This window comes from Pinus tabuliformis, chromosome 1_2 (assembly GCF_031772625.1).
Source record: "Pinus tabuliformis cultivar Carrire ecotype Pingquan chromosome 1_2, CPIR1, whole genome shotgun sequence".
NCBI classification, from domain to species: domain Eukaryota; kingdom Viridiplantae; phylum Streptophyta; class Pinopsida; order Pinales; family Pinaceae; genus Pinus; species Pinus tabuliformis.
Window position 1 is genome coordinate 1165083247 of NC_142298.1, and position 20391 is coordinate 1165103637.

At 35.3% G+C, this 20391-nt stretch overlaps 1 protein-coding gene across 5 annotated transcripts in view; it reads right to left on the reverse strand.

Moving 5' to 3' along the window:
- The window catches only part of LOC149210364 (protein ANTAGONIST OF LIKE HETEROCHROMATIN PROTEIN 1-like), a 219503-nt gene that overhangs the window by 149451 nt on the left and 49661 nt on the right, over positions 1-20391 (reverse strand). Inside the window, exons 1-2 of one of the 5 annotated variants that reach the window (XM_089396702.1) lie at positions 8420-8815; positions 8115-8286 (exon numbers count right to left, since the gene is read on the reverse strand). In XM_089396702.1, coding sequence (XP_089252828.1) covers positions 8115-8286; positions 8420-8542 — 295 coding nt within the window. In that variant the 5' untranslated portion in view covers positions 8543-8815. Of the gene's footprint in view, positions 1-8114; positions 8314-8419; positions 8816-20391 lie in introns of those variants that run through there. The other 4 variants (XM_089396706.1, XM_089396703.1, XM_089396704.1 and 1 more) reach the window with 4 other exon arrangements.

Below are 20391 nucleotides of genomic sequence, written 5' to 3' on the forward strand. Positions count from 1 at the left end.
CTTATCCAGATACTGCCACTTTCAGTTTTGAGCCTTTTTTCATGCCACTGGTACTTTTCTAAATATCCACTTGAATCACCTAGCCAATTGGTTAAATTCAAGCAAGATTATTAATTAGATTAGATTTTAAAGTATGAAACCAATGCCTTAATGGAATCACCAATTCTTGTTTATCGTAAATTGGAACCAAATGATCGAATGGACACCCGTTGCTTAAAATGATTGACTAACCTAAATGATATGAAAACCTATGACCTATGTGTGATGCGGAGATCTTAGTTATTTTTAGTTAAATGTCTAATCTAGATGTAACATTCCCTTAACTATTTTGAAGCTGGGCTCCAAGGTAGGTTGTGGGAAGGAGGCCAACAAGAAGCAGGCTAGGGCTTGATTAACGATACCTTCTTTTGTGCTCCTATCAGCCGATGCCTTCAGCGCTGCAAAGACTGTGGCTCTGACAACTGCAAGGTCACCGTGTTAACCACCGAAGAGTTGTCGAGGCCCCTCAAGCTAAGTGAGAAGGGTTGCCCTATATTTCTATCAACCTAGCTTATGCTAGGAGGTAAGCTATTAGTGCAATCTAGATCTAGTATGCTTACGCAAGAGTACTTAACAATGTTATGATACAATCTTAAACAAGATAAATGCTAAGAGATACAAGTGTAAATTTCAAGTAACCAACTTATCCACCAATGATTATTAACACAAAATATTATGTCAATCAACAAGATCAATATTAGATTATGAGTGCAAAGATGAGATAAGCCAATTTCAGATCTATGGCAATTTATATTAGCAGTAGAAATTCAGGAAATTCAGACTTTATCAATGTTATAGCAGCAGTGAGAAAACAACTTCAAATCATGAAATTTGCCTTACACATAAAACATAAGCATTCTCAATGACCAGCGAATGTAAATTAACATGTTTAGCCCACTTTGTGATGATCTATTTAGTGATATTTTAGATCTGATTGTTTAGTTTACAGCAGTAAACACCACAAATCAGCAAGTTAAAGATGTCAAAAATAGATGGTCAATATGCCCAAAAATAGTAAAAATGCACTATAACTCGAAAATTTCAATTTTTAGGGCTTTTAGGAAGTGTGATTCAGCAAATTTCAGAACTGATAAGTTTATTACAACAGTGAAACAGTGACAGATCAGCAAGCTAGAAATACTAGAGATAATGCCCAAAAATAATAAAAACTTGCCGAAAACTGAAAATTCAATTTTTTTTGGTTCTTATTAAGTTTATGCTTCAGAAATATTTCAGACCTGAATTTTATAATTATGCAATAAATTCCAGCAAGGTAAAAAGTTAGATCTAGGTCAAATTTGAGATACCCAAGTGACCAAAACTTGTGAAAATTTAGATTTTACAAGTCTAATTGATTTTGACCATCTAAAATGTGATTTAGGGCTTAAAGATTATTGATCTGATTGTTGTAGTAAAACTGAAGCAAAACAAGGGTTTAGAAGTCAAACCCTAGGCCCAAGGCCTTGAAGATCCCGCAGTTGAAATTCATTGAAATTTTGGGATTGCGTTGCCACTTGAAAAATATGAATTTTGAGACCTTAAGCTTGCAAAACCGCTAAGTATTTAGCCTTAAAACTTCAGATTAAGGTCTTAAGTCAATTTAGGGCAAAAGAGGCCAAGAAAATGGAGAAAAAGGCTAAGGGAGATAAATTTGCAAAGATAAAATGGCTAGAATGATAGATCGAGGCCCAAGGATGAAGAATAATGCCTCAAAGAGGCAACGCTATGCCCAATGAGGCTAGCAATGGGGATGAAGAGGGTTTACAGGTCTAGGAAAAGGCCTAAGGCCTAAAGGCCACAAAAGGAAGGGTCGCAAGCCCTTAGAGGGTTGCGGCTTAGGGAAAGATGGAGAGGAGAGGGAGCAGAGGAGGAGAAGGTTGGACGGAGGGCCGAGAAGGGGACGGCAGGCCTAGGAGGGCCAAAGAGGAGGCCACAAGTCGTTTTGGGCCTGCGGCTAGGGTAAGGAAGGAAAGTCGCAACCCCTAAGGGTCATGGCTAGCCCTGGGAGGGCTAGAACCAAGACGTTGGAGGCCAGAGAGGGGACGTTGGAGGTTTGGAGGAGAAAACCGGGGCTCAAAGCCTTGAAAACCTTGAAACCCTTGCTCAAAAAAAAATTATGCTTCAACTCCTTGATTTTTCTGAAAATTCTTCCATGGAAACCCTGCAAAAATTCCAAGAGACTAGATCTTACCCTCAAGGGCCTAGATCTAGCTCTTCTTCCACTTGACTCCTTGATCTAACCTGCAAAAATAAAATTTACAACACCCAAACCCCAAATATATACAAAATGAATCTAAAAACCCCAACCCAAGTTAGAAAAATAATTTACAATTAATATTACAAAATTATTTTACAAAATATACATGGGTTTTAAAATAGATTTTGAGAAAATAATTTTTATGATATTTTTTCCTTGAAAGAATGGCTAAAACACTTCAAAAAATTTATGCTCACTATAGCCCTAGCGAAGATTCAATCCACCATATAAAAACTAAGGATCCAAGCAAAGTAACCCTTGCCCACAGTCTGTGAACTTGGAGACCAAGGATTGAGTACCTGCAAACACTATGTATTATCTCAAAATAATAATATAAAGCACCACATAGGAAGCTCGTAGTCAATACATACCACAGATCAATGAACAAAAACACCTCGAGTTGCACCCCAAAGTCTTTCATTATTGTAGAAAAAATAGTTCTCAGCGAGACAATAGTTTACAAAATGTTTCAGCAACAATTCTAGCCAGAGATCAAGATGACTAGAGACTCAACTGACTCTCTAATTTATAGATGAATCCTCCAAATGGAAAAAAAAAAAGGCTAGTTTCTTTGATCCTTGTCAAAATAATCTTGATCGCTAATAAATACTTCAAGATCTTTTAATATTGGCCCTTGATTTTTTATTTTTGAGGAATTTTCAAATTTATCATTTAATTCCATAATTAATTATTTTGAGTTAATTTCCTCAAATTTTTGACTTTGAATTAACCACCAAGGTCCAAGGGTCCAAATTTTCTTAAATTATACAATATTCCTTTGGTGGAGGACCTTTAAAAATTGACTCTTTTATGACCCACGAAATTTTCCATTTGGAGAATTTATTTTCCTAAGACAATTTAAATTTGACTCTAATTAATTAATTTTCTGACTTAGGATTAAATTTTACCAGAAAAAATAATTAATTTACACATGAGGGGATTTAATTATTTTTCCAACTCTCTAATACATAAGATTTTTCATTTACAAGACTCAAAGAGGGAATACACATTTGGACACACATAACCCATCTGCGACACAATATGATCTAGTAAACCAAGTGATTTGTAATAAAATAATTAAGCCAATTAGCTTAAATTATTCCCAAACCACTTTTCCATCAGATGCGACTAAAAACACTAGGACTCACCTAATAATTCGCCAATAAATTTCACCCTAGCTTTGGGGTATAAGTTGGAGGGAAAAAACTCTTCCAATTAGCCATGTCTAAAAACACTGGTAATCAGCGAGGTTAAAAAACCTCCTAAGATGAAATTTGTCATCAAATTATAGGCTTACCTAGGCTGCTACATAGACTCAAGGTTTTACTAAGATCATTTACAATATATAATTGCAGAATGGGATGACCATGACTCATGGACTGTTGATATGTGATCCGATCCTTGTTGAAAAAGTTGGTACTCCGCTTCCCTCGAACTTTGACAATTTGAGTGCAACATTACCCAACACTCAAAACAATGTTAGTGGAAAAGGTTATTTACAAGCTAGATGCAAGACTACTCCTATGGAAGCCTTCCTCCAAGATGTTTCTACTACTACTACATACCCTTTCCCTTCTTCTCAAGACACTGAGAGGTATAGTAACCAGACCTACAACACTTAAAGCATTCAAATGGCTCAAATATTCAAATGAGCCTTCCTCTTCTTCTAACCCTTTCTAGATTCTCCCTTCTTTCCTCCTTTCTTCACCATTCCAATAAGGGTTAGGTCTTGAGCTCTCTTAAAACCAACTAAAAACATCTCTAACCTTTTGTCTCCTCTCAAATGTGTTGGAAATTGTAACTAGTTTCGGTCTTCATAATTGTCATTTGTCTTATGTCATGATGTAATTCTTATGTATTGATCAAAAGAAGAAAGAAAATGTAAAAGAAAAATTGTTTATAAAGCATGGGTTTCATGCTTATGTTATTTGGCCAATAGGTCAAGCATCCATTGTATGCTTTTAGGTTTGTATCATGAGTCAATGTCATTAAGACCCTATTGGGCAAATAAATATTAATTTTTTGTAATTGTAAGCATCTAGGAGGGCTCCAAAAGACAAGTCGGCCAACCTTGCTAAGTTGGCCCATAAAGGGCTATTTGAGTCACTCGAAAGGCTATAAAAAGAGGAGGCTTGACCTCATTTGAAACACTCTCATGTCTTGTCTTTCCATTTGCGGCTAAAGGAAGTGCAAAGGTTCTTAGAGGCTAAGAGTCATACAAAGGGAGGAAGAGAAGCTATTTTTGATGTTTGATGCTATCGTGTGCAAGTATCTTAAAATGTCTAGGGTTTCCTCAGATCTCAAATTGCAGAAGGATATTACAGTGACCTAAAGGCTAGAAGAGCCTCACCTTGGAAAGTTTATTATTCATTATTCTTGAAGACATTGTGTGGAAGGGCAGGCTGGTCAACTTGGTGGGAGTCCTGGTCTAGGTTTTGGGTCTTGAAAGTCTCCTTTGAAGTTGTTGATAAGAAGAGAAGTTTTGATGGGTTTTCCCTTTGGAGGGGTTTTGCCCTAGCATAGAGCCTATATCTTGTATTCACGTGATCTTTATTGTTTTTGGCATTTATTTGATGGTGATAACATAATCATAACTAAGAAGAAAAACATAAAATTACAAGTAAATGTCATGTAAGGAAAATGTTAAATTACAGATGCTGCCCTAATCCGTTTTCCAACAAAATGAAGTGGCCCCACAAATTTTCAGAAGTGAGTAACTACTCATGAGCACAAATACACTGACAAAAAAAAAATCCGCAATGGACCAAAGCCATTTAGAGTGATCTAAACTAGCTCTATGATCAAGTTGTTCTCAAATGGCAGCAAGTTATCTCTCAACTCTATGATCTTCATTGAATAGCTTGCTATAGTATTGATTTTGCTTGTGCAGGTTACTACAAGTGAGCTTGCTCTTTAGAAGCATTTACGAAGACTAGGAAGACATATTAAAACTTTGGTGCAAAATGACCAAGGTATAAAACAACTCCTTCATCGTCTTCTTCTTTGCCATCTAAAGGGTCAGTGATCCTTCACACAATCAAGGAAGATTCCTTTGCCTTGACTAATTTCTTAGTATGTTCTGCCAAGTCCTTGAGATCAATAAGCAGTGCAACTTTCATATTCACAAGATACCCTAGTTCAACTTCCTCCACGAGATTTTACAGCTTGCATTGCCTTAGTACAATATTAGAAGCACCCTCCAATATGTGACGCTCTCAAAGACCAAAAACAAACCATCACTACAAACCCTAAAAGCACACTTGAACAAATAGACCAAAGAAAGGAAATCAGATCTGCAACCTATCGCATGGGTATATTGTTTATCTTAGGCCAATTACAACCTTCCAAACACCAGAAGATCCTAGGCATCTCACCCAACAACCTATCACAAATATGAATCTGTTTCACTCACTGAAGCTTGGGCATCAGCCCACTGAAACCCTTCGAGAACTCCCTATCACAGTTAGTAGCCCATTACATATGTAGTTCTAGAGGATTTCAGTGAATGTGTTCCGATACGATGCTAAATTTCGAACCATGGTAAACAAATTCTGCACTAAAATAAATTAACCTGAACAAAGGTAGATTAAAAACCAAAGCCTCAATCAAAACAACAATATTTGAATAATCTACAAACACACACTGCTGAAAATTACATAGCAGTGAATAGGCAATACAAAACACTAAATATTGCATGTATCTTCTATTTGCAGAAAAGCAAAAAATTTACATTTGCCAACATTCAAAATTAAAACTCTCCAACCAGTACAGTGGTGCACCCTAGGCCTCTTTTATAGAATAAGAAAAAGAGAGAAGATGCAATGTATCTAGTCATCGTCCTGAAGTCCACAACGTGACTCATTCAAACCCTACCCTTAATCTACTCAACAAGCACAGCCTCTTGCATGGATAAAGTGCCAGATGTAGCTCATCTTAAGTGGAGGACAATGGTCACATGCATGCATGCCCACCCCTCCTTTCGATCTGCACCTCCTCAACTCCCTGTGACTCAATCAAACCCTAACCTTCATCTACTCAACAAGCACACCCTCTTGCATGGATAAAGTGCCAGATGTAGTTCGTCTTAAGTGGAGGATAATGGTCACATGCATGCACACCCCTCCTTTGGATCTGCACCCTCCTCAACTCCTCGTGCGAGCACCCTAGCAAAGCTAGAACTCCTTGTGACTCAATCAAACCCTAACCTTCATCTACTCAACAAGCACACCGTCTTGCATGGATAAAGTGCAGCTCCTCAACTCCTTGTGACTCAATCAAACCCTAACCTTCATCTACTCAACAAGCACACCCTCTTGCATGGATAAAGTGCCAGATGTAGTTTGTCTTAAGTGGAGGACAATGGTCGCATGCATGCACACCCCTCCTTTGGATCTGCACCCTCCTCAACTCCTCGTGCGAGCACCCTAGCAAAGCTAGGACTCCTTGTGACTCAATCAAACCCTAACCTTCATCTACTCAACAAGCACACCCTCTTGAATGGATAAAGTGTCAGATGTAGTTCATCTTAAGTGGAGGACAATGGTCACATGCATGCACACCCCTCCTTTGGATCTGCACCCTCCTCAACTCCTCGTGCAAGCACCCTAGCAATGCTAGGACTCTACGCCCCGCTCTAACAGTAGATAATGCATTCAGAAACAAACTTTGAAATAGAAAAGCTAATAGAAATGGATCAATAGTCCAAAACAGGTGCTGGAAGAAGTTAGCACATGCATACTGGAGGCATGCATGCACCCTTACTCTCTCTCCCTACATAACACCAATGCCGCTCCAAAGAACACTAGTGTTGGGCCATCATCCTGATATGTTGTGCCCTCACTCTAACTGCAATGGAATCAAAGTAGCCTCTGCTGGAACTGTTATGCCATAGAGAAGGAGAACAGCAACAGGATAAAAATCTAATGCTGCAGGGGGTCGGACTCAAGACTAAGGATGTGGGTCCTTAATTAAAATGCCAAACCAGGGCATTTGACAAGGTGCCACCTACGTCACTTATAGAAATTCAATACATGGAGTTGTATGCAGAGTTGTAGCAATCGCACGGGCACTGCAAGGGTATCAAACCAAGATCAACAACCTGTAGAGTCGTATGTGGAGTTGCAACAAAGCAGGATCATCACAGGGAGTTGAACTCAAGAACATCTTCATGCTGATATGGATCCTTAATCAAAATGCCAGACCAGGGCATTCAGCAAAGTACCCATGTCATTGGTAGATATGGGATTGAAGTCAAGAAGATTGAATAGCACAAGCTGATGAATATCCTATGTTTTTTGTTGTGTTGATAGATGGCCCTTCGTCTATAGATGCCAGAATGAGGGAGTATATGTTAGCCGAGATAGGCCGCATTTGTGGACCACTAATGTCCAATCCATTGAAATATGCCACATCCATGCGCTGTCAAGATCGCTAGTAGTTCCACCCGGCCTCAAATGCAGCGGCTAACTCTGTCGGCCATATTTGAGCATGTCTTTGGGGGAACTTGAAACCAAATCAGTGCTCCGATTTAATCATAGACACAACCAACTTGACAAGAAAATGAATATCCAGACAAAATTTAATGGCCTAAGAGTTAGGGGAAAAAAATTCCCATCGCAGTATTTTGTGAATAACCACACCTCGCGGCTCATGGATACCCAAATCCTTATTTCTTGGATAACCAATACCTGACAATTGCAATAATATTTAGTCTTGAATACCCAACATTGTTCAAAGTCGTCTGACATTCTTGAATACCCAGCTTTGGTTAAAATTATCTTCTGGCCAATGTGATAGCCAGAATGTGATAGATGCAAACCTGAATTTGATGAAAAGGAGGAGGAATTCCTCTGCCAAAAGCTGTGCCACCAATCAGATTCCATCACCTTCTCTTCCCCATCTCTAGATTTCTCCATCTGTCCTTCTGAATCCTTCTGTTTCTCTTTATTCCTCCCTTTCAGAACTCTCCTGGGAGGAGCCATGTTGCAGAGCTAAAATAAAGAATTGAGAACGAACTTCTGAAAAAAAATTACAATATATGCTCATGGAAAAACATCAAGGCAAACTAATTCATTTAATGCTCAGCGACAACAATTCCAGAAGGCCTGACAGAAAACAGAATACCCGCGTGGAATTTGATATTGGGGCGCAAGAAATACAGGAGCTGTCGCTCCGCAACAGGCTTGGAGTGTACGCTGTAAAGCTATATAGTGTGTAGAGATGGCACCTCGTGAAGAACTGAGTCATATAGCACCAAAGAAAATCTTGGGCAACTTGCTAACGTGCCTGTCATGATTGTAGTGAAACCGGATCTTGCAAACAGTATTGTTTCCAGCGGGGCCAATGGCAGCAGTCTTATGGACAGAAGCAACGTTACTTATGAGTACGTCAACCAGTAGAGGATCTGGCTGAAGGACAAGAGGAGTCAAGCGGGCAGGGTTTACATCGGGCTAGGCGGGAGGATGTTTGTCGTTTGGGGGAGTGTTGGGGATTGGGAGGAAAAGGGGGGAGGTGTTAACCTTATTAGATGATTTTGGCTGACTGTGAGTGCTCCGGGGTCAACTTGTTGCAGTACGATAGGAACTAAATGCAATTCCATTAATCAAAATGTTTTTTTTATACATAGCGGTTTGTGTGCCGAGTGAAAATAAGGGATTGTTAATTTTCTTTTATAAGGTGTAGTTTAATTAATATATAATTTTAAGTAAAAGTGTAAGTTTATTTTTGTTATTAAAATATATTTTTGAATATATAAATAAATTTAATGATTTAAAAAATTTTGTAAATTAAATAATTTAAATTTAAAATTTAAAAATAATAATAATCATATTAAAAAAAAACATTTCACTCATTTTTTAATTATATATTGACTAATCTTTTTCTAATTGATTATATTAAAAAACATATATTTAAGTTAGGCATTTAGTAACATTAACTAGAGTGGCTAGATCATAATATTAATCAAAAAGTTTTCGAGTTATATTTAAGATTTTCATGATTAGGTTTTGAATAACATTAGCTAGAGTAGCTAGATCATAATATTAGTCAAAAGGTTTTCAAGTTAGGAGTTGTCTATAAATGCCACAAATTAGTTCGGATGGCAAATTTTTTGTCGGAATCTAGTAAAAAAATATTTAAAAAATAGAACCCTAGGGCACCCAAAATCTTGAAATTTGACAGTTGTAACCTAGATTTTCAAAAGATTCTGTCAAATTTTGTCATAATCTTGCGGAGATTTCCATTATTTTCTTGGCTAATTTATGGGTTCTTTAAAATACGCTTTCATGTTATAGTTGAAGTATTTATGTCATTATTTTGACAAAAAAAATATTGGTGTTTTTGAATTTAAAAAAAAAAATTAATGAAAATATATTTGTTAGAAAAGGGATATTTTTATTTTTAAATTGTTAAATTTATTTTAATTGTCATTTTTAATATTTTTTTAAAATTATTATTGAACCCCCGATCAAGGTGCGAGCCGGATGGCAATCCCATCATATTCGAATTAATGCGAAGGACTTTCAGGTACACACCCACCACCCCCCACACGTTCGTGGCAATGGGTGTGTTGGCTCTTTGCATGCATGAGGTTAATACCTCCACGGAAAGTGGCAGAGTTAGTATGTTAATGCTCGAGTTTGGTGTCAACAGCTCTGTGAGGTATGTAGGTCGATTCAGTGTCCAAGGGATTGCAGTGTGGATGAGGGGCTTTGTGGGCAGAGATACATTGTGGCTCCAAGAAAGGCAATGGACTATTCATCTTCGGGCGAGGGTAACCTGGTATGTTAACTTTTTCTTCTCCCCCTCCTCCATGCATCTGAGTGTTTGGTTATGGGATTGTGTTTTGCATGGGGTCGAATTGTCTACAGGTGGGAGTAAATTGGGATGTTGGAAGCCATTGGCATCGATAGTTTGGCAGTAATATGTTATCCTAACTGGTATGGTCTTTGTGTTGATTTGCTATGAAATTCTTCTCTCGTGATTGGGGTTATATGGGATGTGGGATATTGGTGTCAGCCCTGGGGAATGATGTTGTCTAGTTTGGTTTAAAGACCATGGGGTCTAGGGTTGGGTTGCCTTCAGCTCTACTTGTAGGGTTTGTCTTACTGTTTTTTATGGGGTTAAGGGGAAGCCTTCCCCCTGCATAATTGGTGGTTCCGACATTATAAAGATGTTGTTGTCTGGCTTGCTTTGCTTCGCACCCATGGCCTTTGTGGAAGCTTTCATGAGGTCGCACTTGAGGGTCTGCACCACTCTAGATTTGGGAATCATTATCATGTTGTTAGTGTTGGCTATGGCGGTCTCTTAAACTTTGTTTCTGGCTATTATGCAAATTGGCTTAGGGGTAAGGAAAATGAATTCTTGTGTGGGATGGAGGACTTCGATTGGATGCATGGGCTGAGATTGACGAAGATTCAACATTTTAAAATATGGCAATTATGCTTTCGTTCTCCCATGGGAGGTGTGTGGGGAGGTAGGTTCACCTGGGAGCGAAGCGCTTCTCTGCTCAGGCCACCACCTGTACAAGTATCTGGCATCATACATTTTCTCACCAGGCACCATGAGCTAGTAGTGATGGCGAGGGCTACAAATGTTAGGGGTTGTGGTAGGAGGCATAGGGTGACAGTGCAGGAGGAACAACCCAGTTCCTCAGGCAGAAGAAGAGGTCATAAGCTGGTAGCCAGCACCATTAATGATGTGGCTAATGCATACTGCAAAGGGACCAGTGAAGAAATCAGGAGATTAATTAAGGAGTGGGAAGCAGATCTGAATCGCCAGGCAAGCTCAGCAGATATTGAGATGGAGGATTAGCGAGCGATGGTGACAGATCCTGGGCATACTTGCGGGCGAGTGACCTAGTTCAAAGGCCTTTGTATTTGTATTGGACCATGAAAAGCCTCCTACGCAAGGCCTTAGAGCAGATTTCAGTGAGCTTGGCAACAACGATACAGGATTTCCCCAACTAAAAGCAGGACTTCCAGAAACTTCAATTCCAACTGCAAAAATGGGATGGACGCCTCCGCCGAATCGAGGATCACCTCCCCTATCTTTTCTCACAGACAGTGCTGTTGGTTCTAATGTTAAGGACTTGACCCCAGTCAAATCTACTTCTGCTGAGGGAGATGAATAGCATGATAGTTGGTTTTAATTTTGATTAGTACATATGCGGATAAATTTTAATTCTTAGCCTGATGTTTTATATGTTTATATGCAAATAGAGTATGGACACGGTCATGATATACAAACTTATATAGCTTGGGTCGAAAGACTTATCACTTTTTGCTATTGGATGGCTTATCACACAATTAGGTGGCCAACAAACTTGGTTTCCCTCTGGACAAGTTGAGGCCATCTAACCATTCATATATGATTGTAGCTTGCTTATATTTAATGAAAATGGAATTATTGAAAATATATTTGATAGAAAATAAGTATAATTTTATTTTTTTTATTGTTAAAAATATTATTTCTTTCTAGGTGGAAGAATATGAAAAGTTGACTTATATTAAAGAAGAACTTTACAACAAAACAAACCTTGCACTACCCGCCAATCCAAGCATTATAAGCACCATTAATATTTCCACATCCTCTAGATGGTTTCAGTTAACTTATTATTTTCCTCCTTCTCTTGGACTTTATTAATATTGTAGCATAATGAAGTCTTGGTCAATAGACCTTTTTTATGTGTTTGGTTAATATATGAACATTTAGGACAAGCATACATTAACTTTTATTTTTGGCCTCCTTTCCAATCTAGCACACCATAGCAAAATGGTTTTTATATTATGTAATCTAGTATCAATTTAATATAAAGAAGCTTATTGAGTCGAGAGGCTCATTCTATAGCCCAGTATGATGTGTAACTATGTCCGTCCATCATCAAAGTTGAAATTTTGCACATGTCGTCCCAAATAAAAATTAAAAAAACAAAAAACAAATAAATAATTATACAAAATATTTAAATAATGTCGGTTCATAAAAAAGATTGCACGTGAAGAAATTGGATCCCTCTCGGCTCATGTTAGATCCATATTTAAGATGGATCTATGCTAGTTTACAAAAAATTAATTAAAAATGATAATAAATTGCTAAATTGCTAAAATATTTTGCCCTAAAGATAAACTGCACTTGATGGTTTGAAACATCAACACAAAAAATTCTCAATGTGATGGATCTAGAAGAAAAGATTCAAATATTTTTAGACGTTCTCTCTGATGGAACACATTTTTGAGGGATTTGGATTTTATTTGTCAAATAAAAAGGAAAGAAAATATAAAAAATGATAATTCATCAACAATAGAAGAATTTAATCTCTTGGATTTCATGTTGCATAGATTGTTGTAATGGCCCTAAAACATAGCCTACAACCAAGTCATGCAATACACCCATTAATTTCCCTAAAATTGTTTGAAATTTCCCCAATCATAACCACTTATGGATTGCAAAATGTTGTGGGGACTTGATGAGCTATCATTGGCATTGGGAGAGCATGGAATCAATAATCAAGAGTAATTTGTTAATGCTCCTTGCCTGAATTTAGATCAAGTTTTTTTACCAATATTAAGATTCCAACTATGGATATGTTAAACTTACAAGGTTTGGATGCACATCAAACTACGCTTCCTTCTTCCTTTAATCCTCCTAATTGGTTTCATCATCCACAAGGTTTCATAGGTACATGTAACTCAGGGGCATATTCACTACATTCATGGTCACCTTCTCCCAAAAATAAAAATAAAAAAAAAAACTTCAAACCCCTGTTTGTTCCTGGACAAATTGTGCTATTCCCATTGATTTGCAAGAAAAAAAATTCAACATTTATTAATATGGCATTGAGCATAATGCTTTCCTTTGGGGTAGGTTATGTAATGCATAATAATTTTATAAAACGAGGACTAAGATGTACCTACTGTTTATTAGTTTATCCACACGAAAAAGAATAAGCAAGTTAATCTTGTAGAAGATGGGCCCTCTTTTTACTTATAAGTTTGGTAAGAATTTAGCATAAATGTTGAGCATGAGCAAATTTCTACCATAATCGAAGGCTTGTTCTGGAACAATGCCTTCAGGGGTTTTCTTAGTACTAAATCAATTCAAATTATAAAAATAAATAATAAAAAAATCCACATCTATAAGAACTATCTTTTTATAGAGTTATATTTTGACAAATATAAGAAAGTTTATCATGAGATTAGACAATTTTGATATAGAAGCGTATGAATCATTTTTTTTTAATAATTATTGATTTTTTTTTCATTTGAACTATCATTTTATATAGCTATATTTTAACAACTATAAGAAAGTTTGTTATGAGATTAAACAATTGCGATAAATAATTGTATGAATCGTTTTTTTAAATTGTAATTGTTTTTTTTTTCCATTGCAGGAACAGTATAGGGGAGATTTGTAGGTGTAATGTAAGACAATAAACATTTTACATGGCGCTTCATTATATTGAATTTATATTAATATGTTCACTTTATGAGACGTAGAGGATTTATAAATATTTACATGTCGACTCAATTAAATAATGATAAAAGGTTAAAAGTAATATAAAACCTAGTATAAAAGAGATGTTGTAGTTTCTGTTAGAAGTTAAAAGTAATAAAAATAATAAAATTAAATTTGTTGTATTGTAATTTTGTTTACTGAGAGATCCAAGGTTCAAATCCCCTCAATTATGACCTGATTTACGAAGAGGAGAACAAGTTGTGAGGTTTACTAGTAGTTACGTGTTAGGTTCCTCTAAGAGAGAGAGAGAGAGAGAGAGAGAGAGAGAGAATTAACGTCCACTAAGACCAATGCGGTCTATTGAACCTTAAGAAAATAAAAAAATAATTGTGATTCTTCAAGGTCTTATTTCTATTATCAAAAAGCAGGGAAATAAGGGAAAGAAGCGCTCCAATGTCATTTTAGTTGGGTTGACTTAACATGTCAAGAAGATTGAAGGTGTGGAAAATGTTAGGGAAATGAGAGCAGATGTGAGTAAGGGACGAGAAATCTAAGAGGAAGTTTTTTTCATCTTCCGCCATCTTATTATCGCAAAGGTGACAGATTCTTTTGTCCTAGGGAGTTTAAGTAGTATTCCACCGTCCGGTTTCACTTCAAATCTCATGAGAATTATTTCTTATCCTAACGATGTTCACTTTTCTCTTAGTGCAAGTTAAAACAGAGAGAATTATGGTTAACAAGGATGGGGTTGATCACCTCCTTATAATATCTTAGCTTCCTCTTTCCCTCCAGCTCCTTATCATTCCATAATTTATCCTTAAATGGAGGTAATAATATTTTTGACACTATCCTTGTTTCCCAGGATAATCTTCTCCTTTATCCCCCAATGGTTGAGCTAAGATTGGGCATCCTTATGCCACCCACACATGAGGCAAAGGTGGGGGTCTTGACTAAAGTTAGAAGCAATTTTGGGCAGCCTCTTGGAATCCTTGAACTTGAGGTTGTAGATTATAAATTGGTTTTGTATCATCTCAATCTTTCTCCATGACTCTCTGGATATACTGCAACCTCAAACTTCACATCCATATAAAATAACAGAGGTGACGAGAGTCTCAAAAAGGAACCTTCTTTTACTCCAGATACAAAGATCACGTGACTTACAATTGTTTTTAAGCTCATTAAAATATTTCCAACCTCCAATAATCCTTTTCCCAATGCTATAGTTCCAGTTGAGTTGATGATGAATGTCAACACCTAAATATTTATAAGAAGAAATCTGCTCTAAGTAATCGTTATCATGGACAAAATTACCATGGTTGAACTTTTTGGATTTAATGGTCATCACTTTAGTCTTCTCGGTATTAATTGTCATATCCACCTTGGAGTAGTAATCATGAAGAGTCTTAAGTTACTTGTCTAGGTCATCATGACATATATATATATATATATATATATATGTATATATATATATATATATATATATATATATATATATGTATATATATATATATATATATATATATATATATATATAGATATGTCTATATATATATATATATATATATATATACATATATATATATATATATATATATATATATATATATGTATATATATATATATATATATATATATATAGACATATCTATATATATATATATATACATATATATATATATATATATACATATATATATATATATATATATATATACATATATATATATATAAGTTAAGATCTATTTTACCCTATATATTCAAATAATGATTCTAGAACCCTAACCATATCTTATTTAAGCACATAGGAACTTTAATACTTACAATAAACTTGCAATATAACTATATTTTTAACCATGGATATTCATGCCTACTTTATCATAGATACTATTAACTTGTAAATAGGCTTTGTTACAATACCATGGGTTAATACCATGGATCATCAATACCACATGCCCAAAAGCCATTTCTCGTTTCACAATCAAAATATTTTATTTGATTTTTATTTTATTAAAAAAAATTATAAGCAAAAATATTAATTACTTTTGAGATATATCTAAACCCTCTATCACATTAAAATATATAAGTAGTTATAAATAAATATCCATTTTACCATATAAATTAAAATAATAAGCACATAAAAATTTAATACTCACAATATAACAAGATTTTTAACCATGGATATTCACCTCTACTTTACCTTGGATATTATTAACTTGTAAATAGACTTTGTTACAATATCATAGCTCAGCAATATCACACGCTAAAAAATCATATCTCATTTCACAATTAAAATATATTATAAATATTTGTTTGATTTTTTTATTACATTTTTGTGCCAAGAGACACTCTCCAACCTAGTATGGAAGAGATGTTGTAATGTCATGTTGTGAGAGAATTTATATATTTACACTTATTCATATTGAGAGATTTTTTTTACGAGATGAAAATGTGTGAATGATTTTTATATCATGTCCAAATTTTGGGTGGACACTCCACCCATCGTCACGGACTTGAGAATTGACCTTAGAATTGTATGATTACAGAGGAGCATTGTGAATTCTTTTATAGATAGACGTTTGGGATTAGTTTTTTTAACTATCGTCTATAAAAGAATTGACAACACTCATCTGTGATCATACAATTCTAAGGTCCTCACAATGGGTGGAGTGTCCACCTAAAATGTTGGACAAGATATAAAAATCCTCTATAAAAGAATTGACAACATTCTAAGATCCTCACAATGGGTGGAGTGTCCACCTGAAATGTTGGACAAGATATAAAAATCCTCTATAAAAGAATTGACAATGCTCATCTATGATCATACAATTCTCAGGTCCTCACAATGGGTGGAGTGTCCACCTGAAACGTTGGACAAGATATAAAAATCCTCTGCACAATTTCATTTGTATCTACCATTGATAAATATATAACAAAAAAATATTGCAAAAAAAATATTAGTTTTAACTTTAATTTTACTTAACCATTTTTTGTAAGCCTGGCAGGATTGCATTTTCATCATGTCCAATATATCACCTCGATCGGGGTAAAGAATTGAACCAATGATTTCACATCAAGGAATGCCTTAACACAACACTTGATCACCGTCTATCCAAGACTCAATTTTACTTACCCTTAAGAATTGATTAAAAAAAGTTGTTGAAGAGTTTCTATAATTTACAACCAACATATAAGCCATTTTTTCTAAAATTAGGTATGCTTTGAAATGTTGAGCATATTCCTTTGAGAATCAATCTAGGTCGTCAATTAAAAAATTAAAAAAAATCAACAAATCCTCGTCCACCTTAAGTTGAAATAGGAAGCTTTGGGCTAATGATAATAATAAAATAAAATTATAATTATAATTATTAATTATTAATAACTAAACCAACCTAGAGCCATCTCAACTCTCGAACTATCAAGCCCCAAGAGGGATAAAATCTCTAGAGTTGCAAACATTTCCTGTAAGTTTTGCACTCAAAAGAGATTTGATCCCTCTCGGTGCTTAATAGATCTGGAATTAAGATGGATATAGGATGGTTTTTAAAATATATGGCATAAAAAAAAAATTGAAAATATTGTTTTATGTTATCTTATAATTTAGGATAATTTTATTTTTTAATTTTTAATTTTGAACTCTTATGGTTATATAGTGAGTGGTGTAAAATCTATGATTTAAGGTTAGTAGTCCTTAATGATATATATAGGTTTTTTTCGGGGGGTTTTACTATTAATTTTCATATTTAAAAATTAAATAAATAAATAAAATCCAAACTTAACGTTAATTTCATTTAAATAGATTGTGATATCTTTGATTCGTTAGATTTTTTTTTAACATATTATATGATTTTAAGAATAAAATAAAAGATAATGCAAATGCCATATTTTGTATAGTATGTTAGATATTGGTGATTGATTGTAGTTATCAAACAACCAAAGCACAAAAGTACTTCCAAATTGCAATAGTTTTCACTCTAGAAATGGAAATCTGCAAAGAAAGCAAGGTTTTTTTAAGCCCTCCACTTTTTTGGTTTGTTTAACAGACTTTTTGTGTTTAAAGCAAGATCATGGGTGTTGTTTCAACTTTGATGTTCTTATTAGTCTTTACTTTTGGAAGTGACTATAGCAATCGTTCGATCATTGACCAACTATTAGTCCATGGTTTGACCTAATATTTTTACTTAATTTTTCCTCATTAACCAAAGTTTCAATTGGCAATTTTTGTTCACCTAAATTTTAACCAAAGTTTAACATTTGACCTCTTATTGCAAACATCATGTAACCCGATGTTATTTTAGGCATACTATTTTAGGAATTTTAGGCATAGCCAAGGTTCGAAAGACGGGCAAAGTTTTTTATCCAAACTTTTTTCAAGCCAAAGTCTTAAAAGTTTTCTTAAACCAAAGTTTGAAATACACGGAAACGCAAAGCTATTTTAGGCATTTTAGGCATAGCCAAGGTTTGAAAGATGGACAGAGTTTTTTTATCCAATTTTTTTAAAGGTAAAGTCTAAATTTTTTTCTTAAACCAAAGTCTGAAATACACGGGAATACACTTAGCTGTAAGTGGTGTCAGACACCTATTGATACCTCGTTGACAACGTCTACCACCACTTCATTGTCTTTACCCACCTGCTAGTATAACGACCTTCAAATCTCACCGCCTTCACCCCCTTCAAAGCTCACCACCTAAGTCACCTAAGCCATTGTTTTCACCCTCTTGGTGAAGGGTGTGAAGAGCCTTCACCATGAGGCTTGCAAAAAAAGTAGAGTTAATAGTAATATTTGCTTCAGTTGCATAGACGGACCTTCTACACTAGAATCTATATATATTTAGTTGCAGAGACCTTCCATTCCAAAGAGTATATCTATTCCATCAGGAAATCTCTTTATCTTTAGTCAGATATATGTGAAGCTCGTTGCAAAAACAACTGAAATAGACAACGATTGCAATGAGTATTAGAGGTAAACAACAAAAATCGAACAGATAAATGCAATACATGAGAATTTTCAATTATGGTCAGTAATCATTGGATATGAACCTATAAATGCAATACACTACAAGTGAAAAACTATGAGTAGAACCCCAAAAACTAGTAGCGAGGATGGAAACTTAAAATCCAAAGTCAAGAAGAGTGCAATCTTAGATACTAGAAACATAAATTCATCTTGATTATGGACTTTATAACATTTAGTTTTCAATTCATTTGATTAAATCTAAGTGTGTTAATTATTCAAAAAAATTGTTGAACCCATTTATCCAGATACAAATTTTGTGCCCAATACAGTAGTTGATCCATTTGTGGATCCCAAGCATACAAATTTAGAGTTAGAAGCATGTTACTTGGTTCCAATGGTTAAGGTAGAAGTATTAAAGGTTGCAGTGTATAAGGTTGTAGTATATAAGAAAATAGTAGGTTGACAATTTTCCTTACCTTTGAGTAGTTGTAACCGAGTTTTGATGTTATCCAAAGTGGTAATAGTTGAAGGCTTGTACACAACAAGCTACACTTATTGATGTTCTATGGCCCTCTAGGATGGTGTGGAAGTAACAATTATGATAAATGTTAGTCGTCATGTTTTGAGGGAGTTTTTTCAGGTTTTGACTCTCCAATGGCTCTTTCAACGCTCTAGCCCTCTGGGATGGCGTGGAAGTAGCAGTTAGGATAAACACCGGTCGTCTTATTTTGAGGGAGTTATTTCAGGTTCAGACTCTAAACTGGCTCTTTCTTTTACATTATATGTTAGTTTATTACAAGCAGGAGAGGTGAGTAGACAGAGTTGGGTCGACTGACTCTTTCTTTTACACTATATGTTAGTTTTATTACAAGTAGGTAAGGTGAGTAGACAGAGTTAGGTTTTTTATCAGTTAAATTAGTCTTCCAGGTTTCGAGGTAGATCGGCATTTTCTTCATTTCCCAAAAGATTGTTGTTAATTATCTTGTGAATAACCTACAAGTTTGCTAGCAATAACATATCAGTTCTGTATACACATTAGATGGGGTATCTTTCACATTCTTGAAAATAGTTTGTTAATCACAACATAGACATGAATTTTCAAGAAAAATGAAAACCTGTAGAACAACCATTTAATCAATAACAAACCTCTAAGGATAATAGATTGGGTCAATGGGGTCTCAAATTAGTATAACTGAAACACTACTCATCCCAATTCTATTCTTTGTTCCTTTTTTCTAACCTTATTGAAATGAAAATCCCTTCCCTTATCTATTAAATAAGACAACACTTTGATGTTTACCTCTTTTGAGAGAGATTTCCAACGCATCGCCTTGCTGCAACACAAGCTCATAGCCAGTGGTAAGATACACATATGAAACCCCATCCTACTCGTTCTCAAATCTTTGTATCTGAACAATTTATTTTGTGGAGATGCAGATAGACCAATTTGTAGAGTCTTACGAGCTTTGATGATATGGAACCAATTAAATTGTTCTGAAACATGCATCCATAAGTGTTAGTCACTGTAGGTTTCCCAACAAAACCTAGATTCTACCTGAGAACTGCGATGAGGATTGAGGCCAAGTCGATGAAAAATCTCCACGATAAATCTAGGACCTTGAACTTTTCCAGATGCATGAGTTTGACCAGGGTGGTACAATTGAACTAGTTGAAACCGAGGCCTAACTG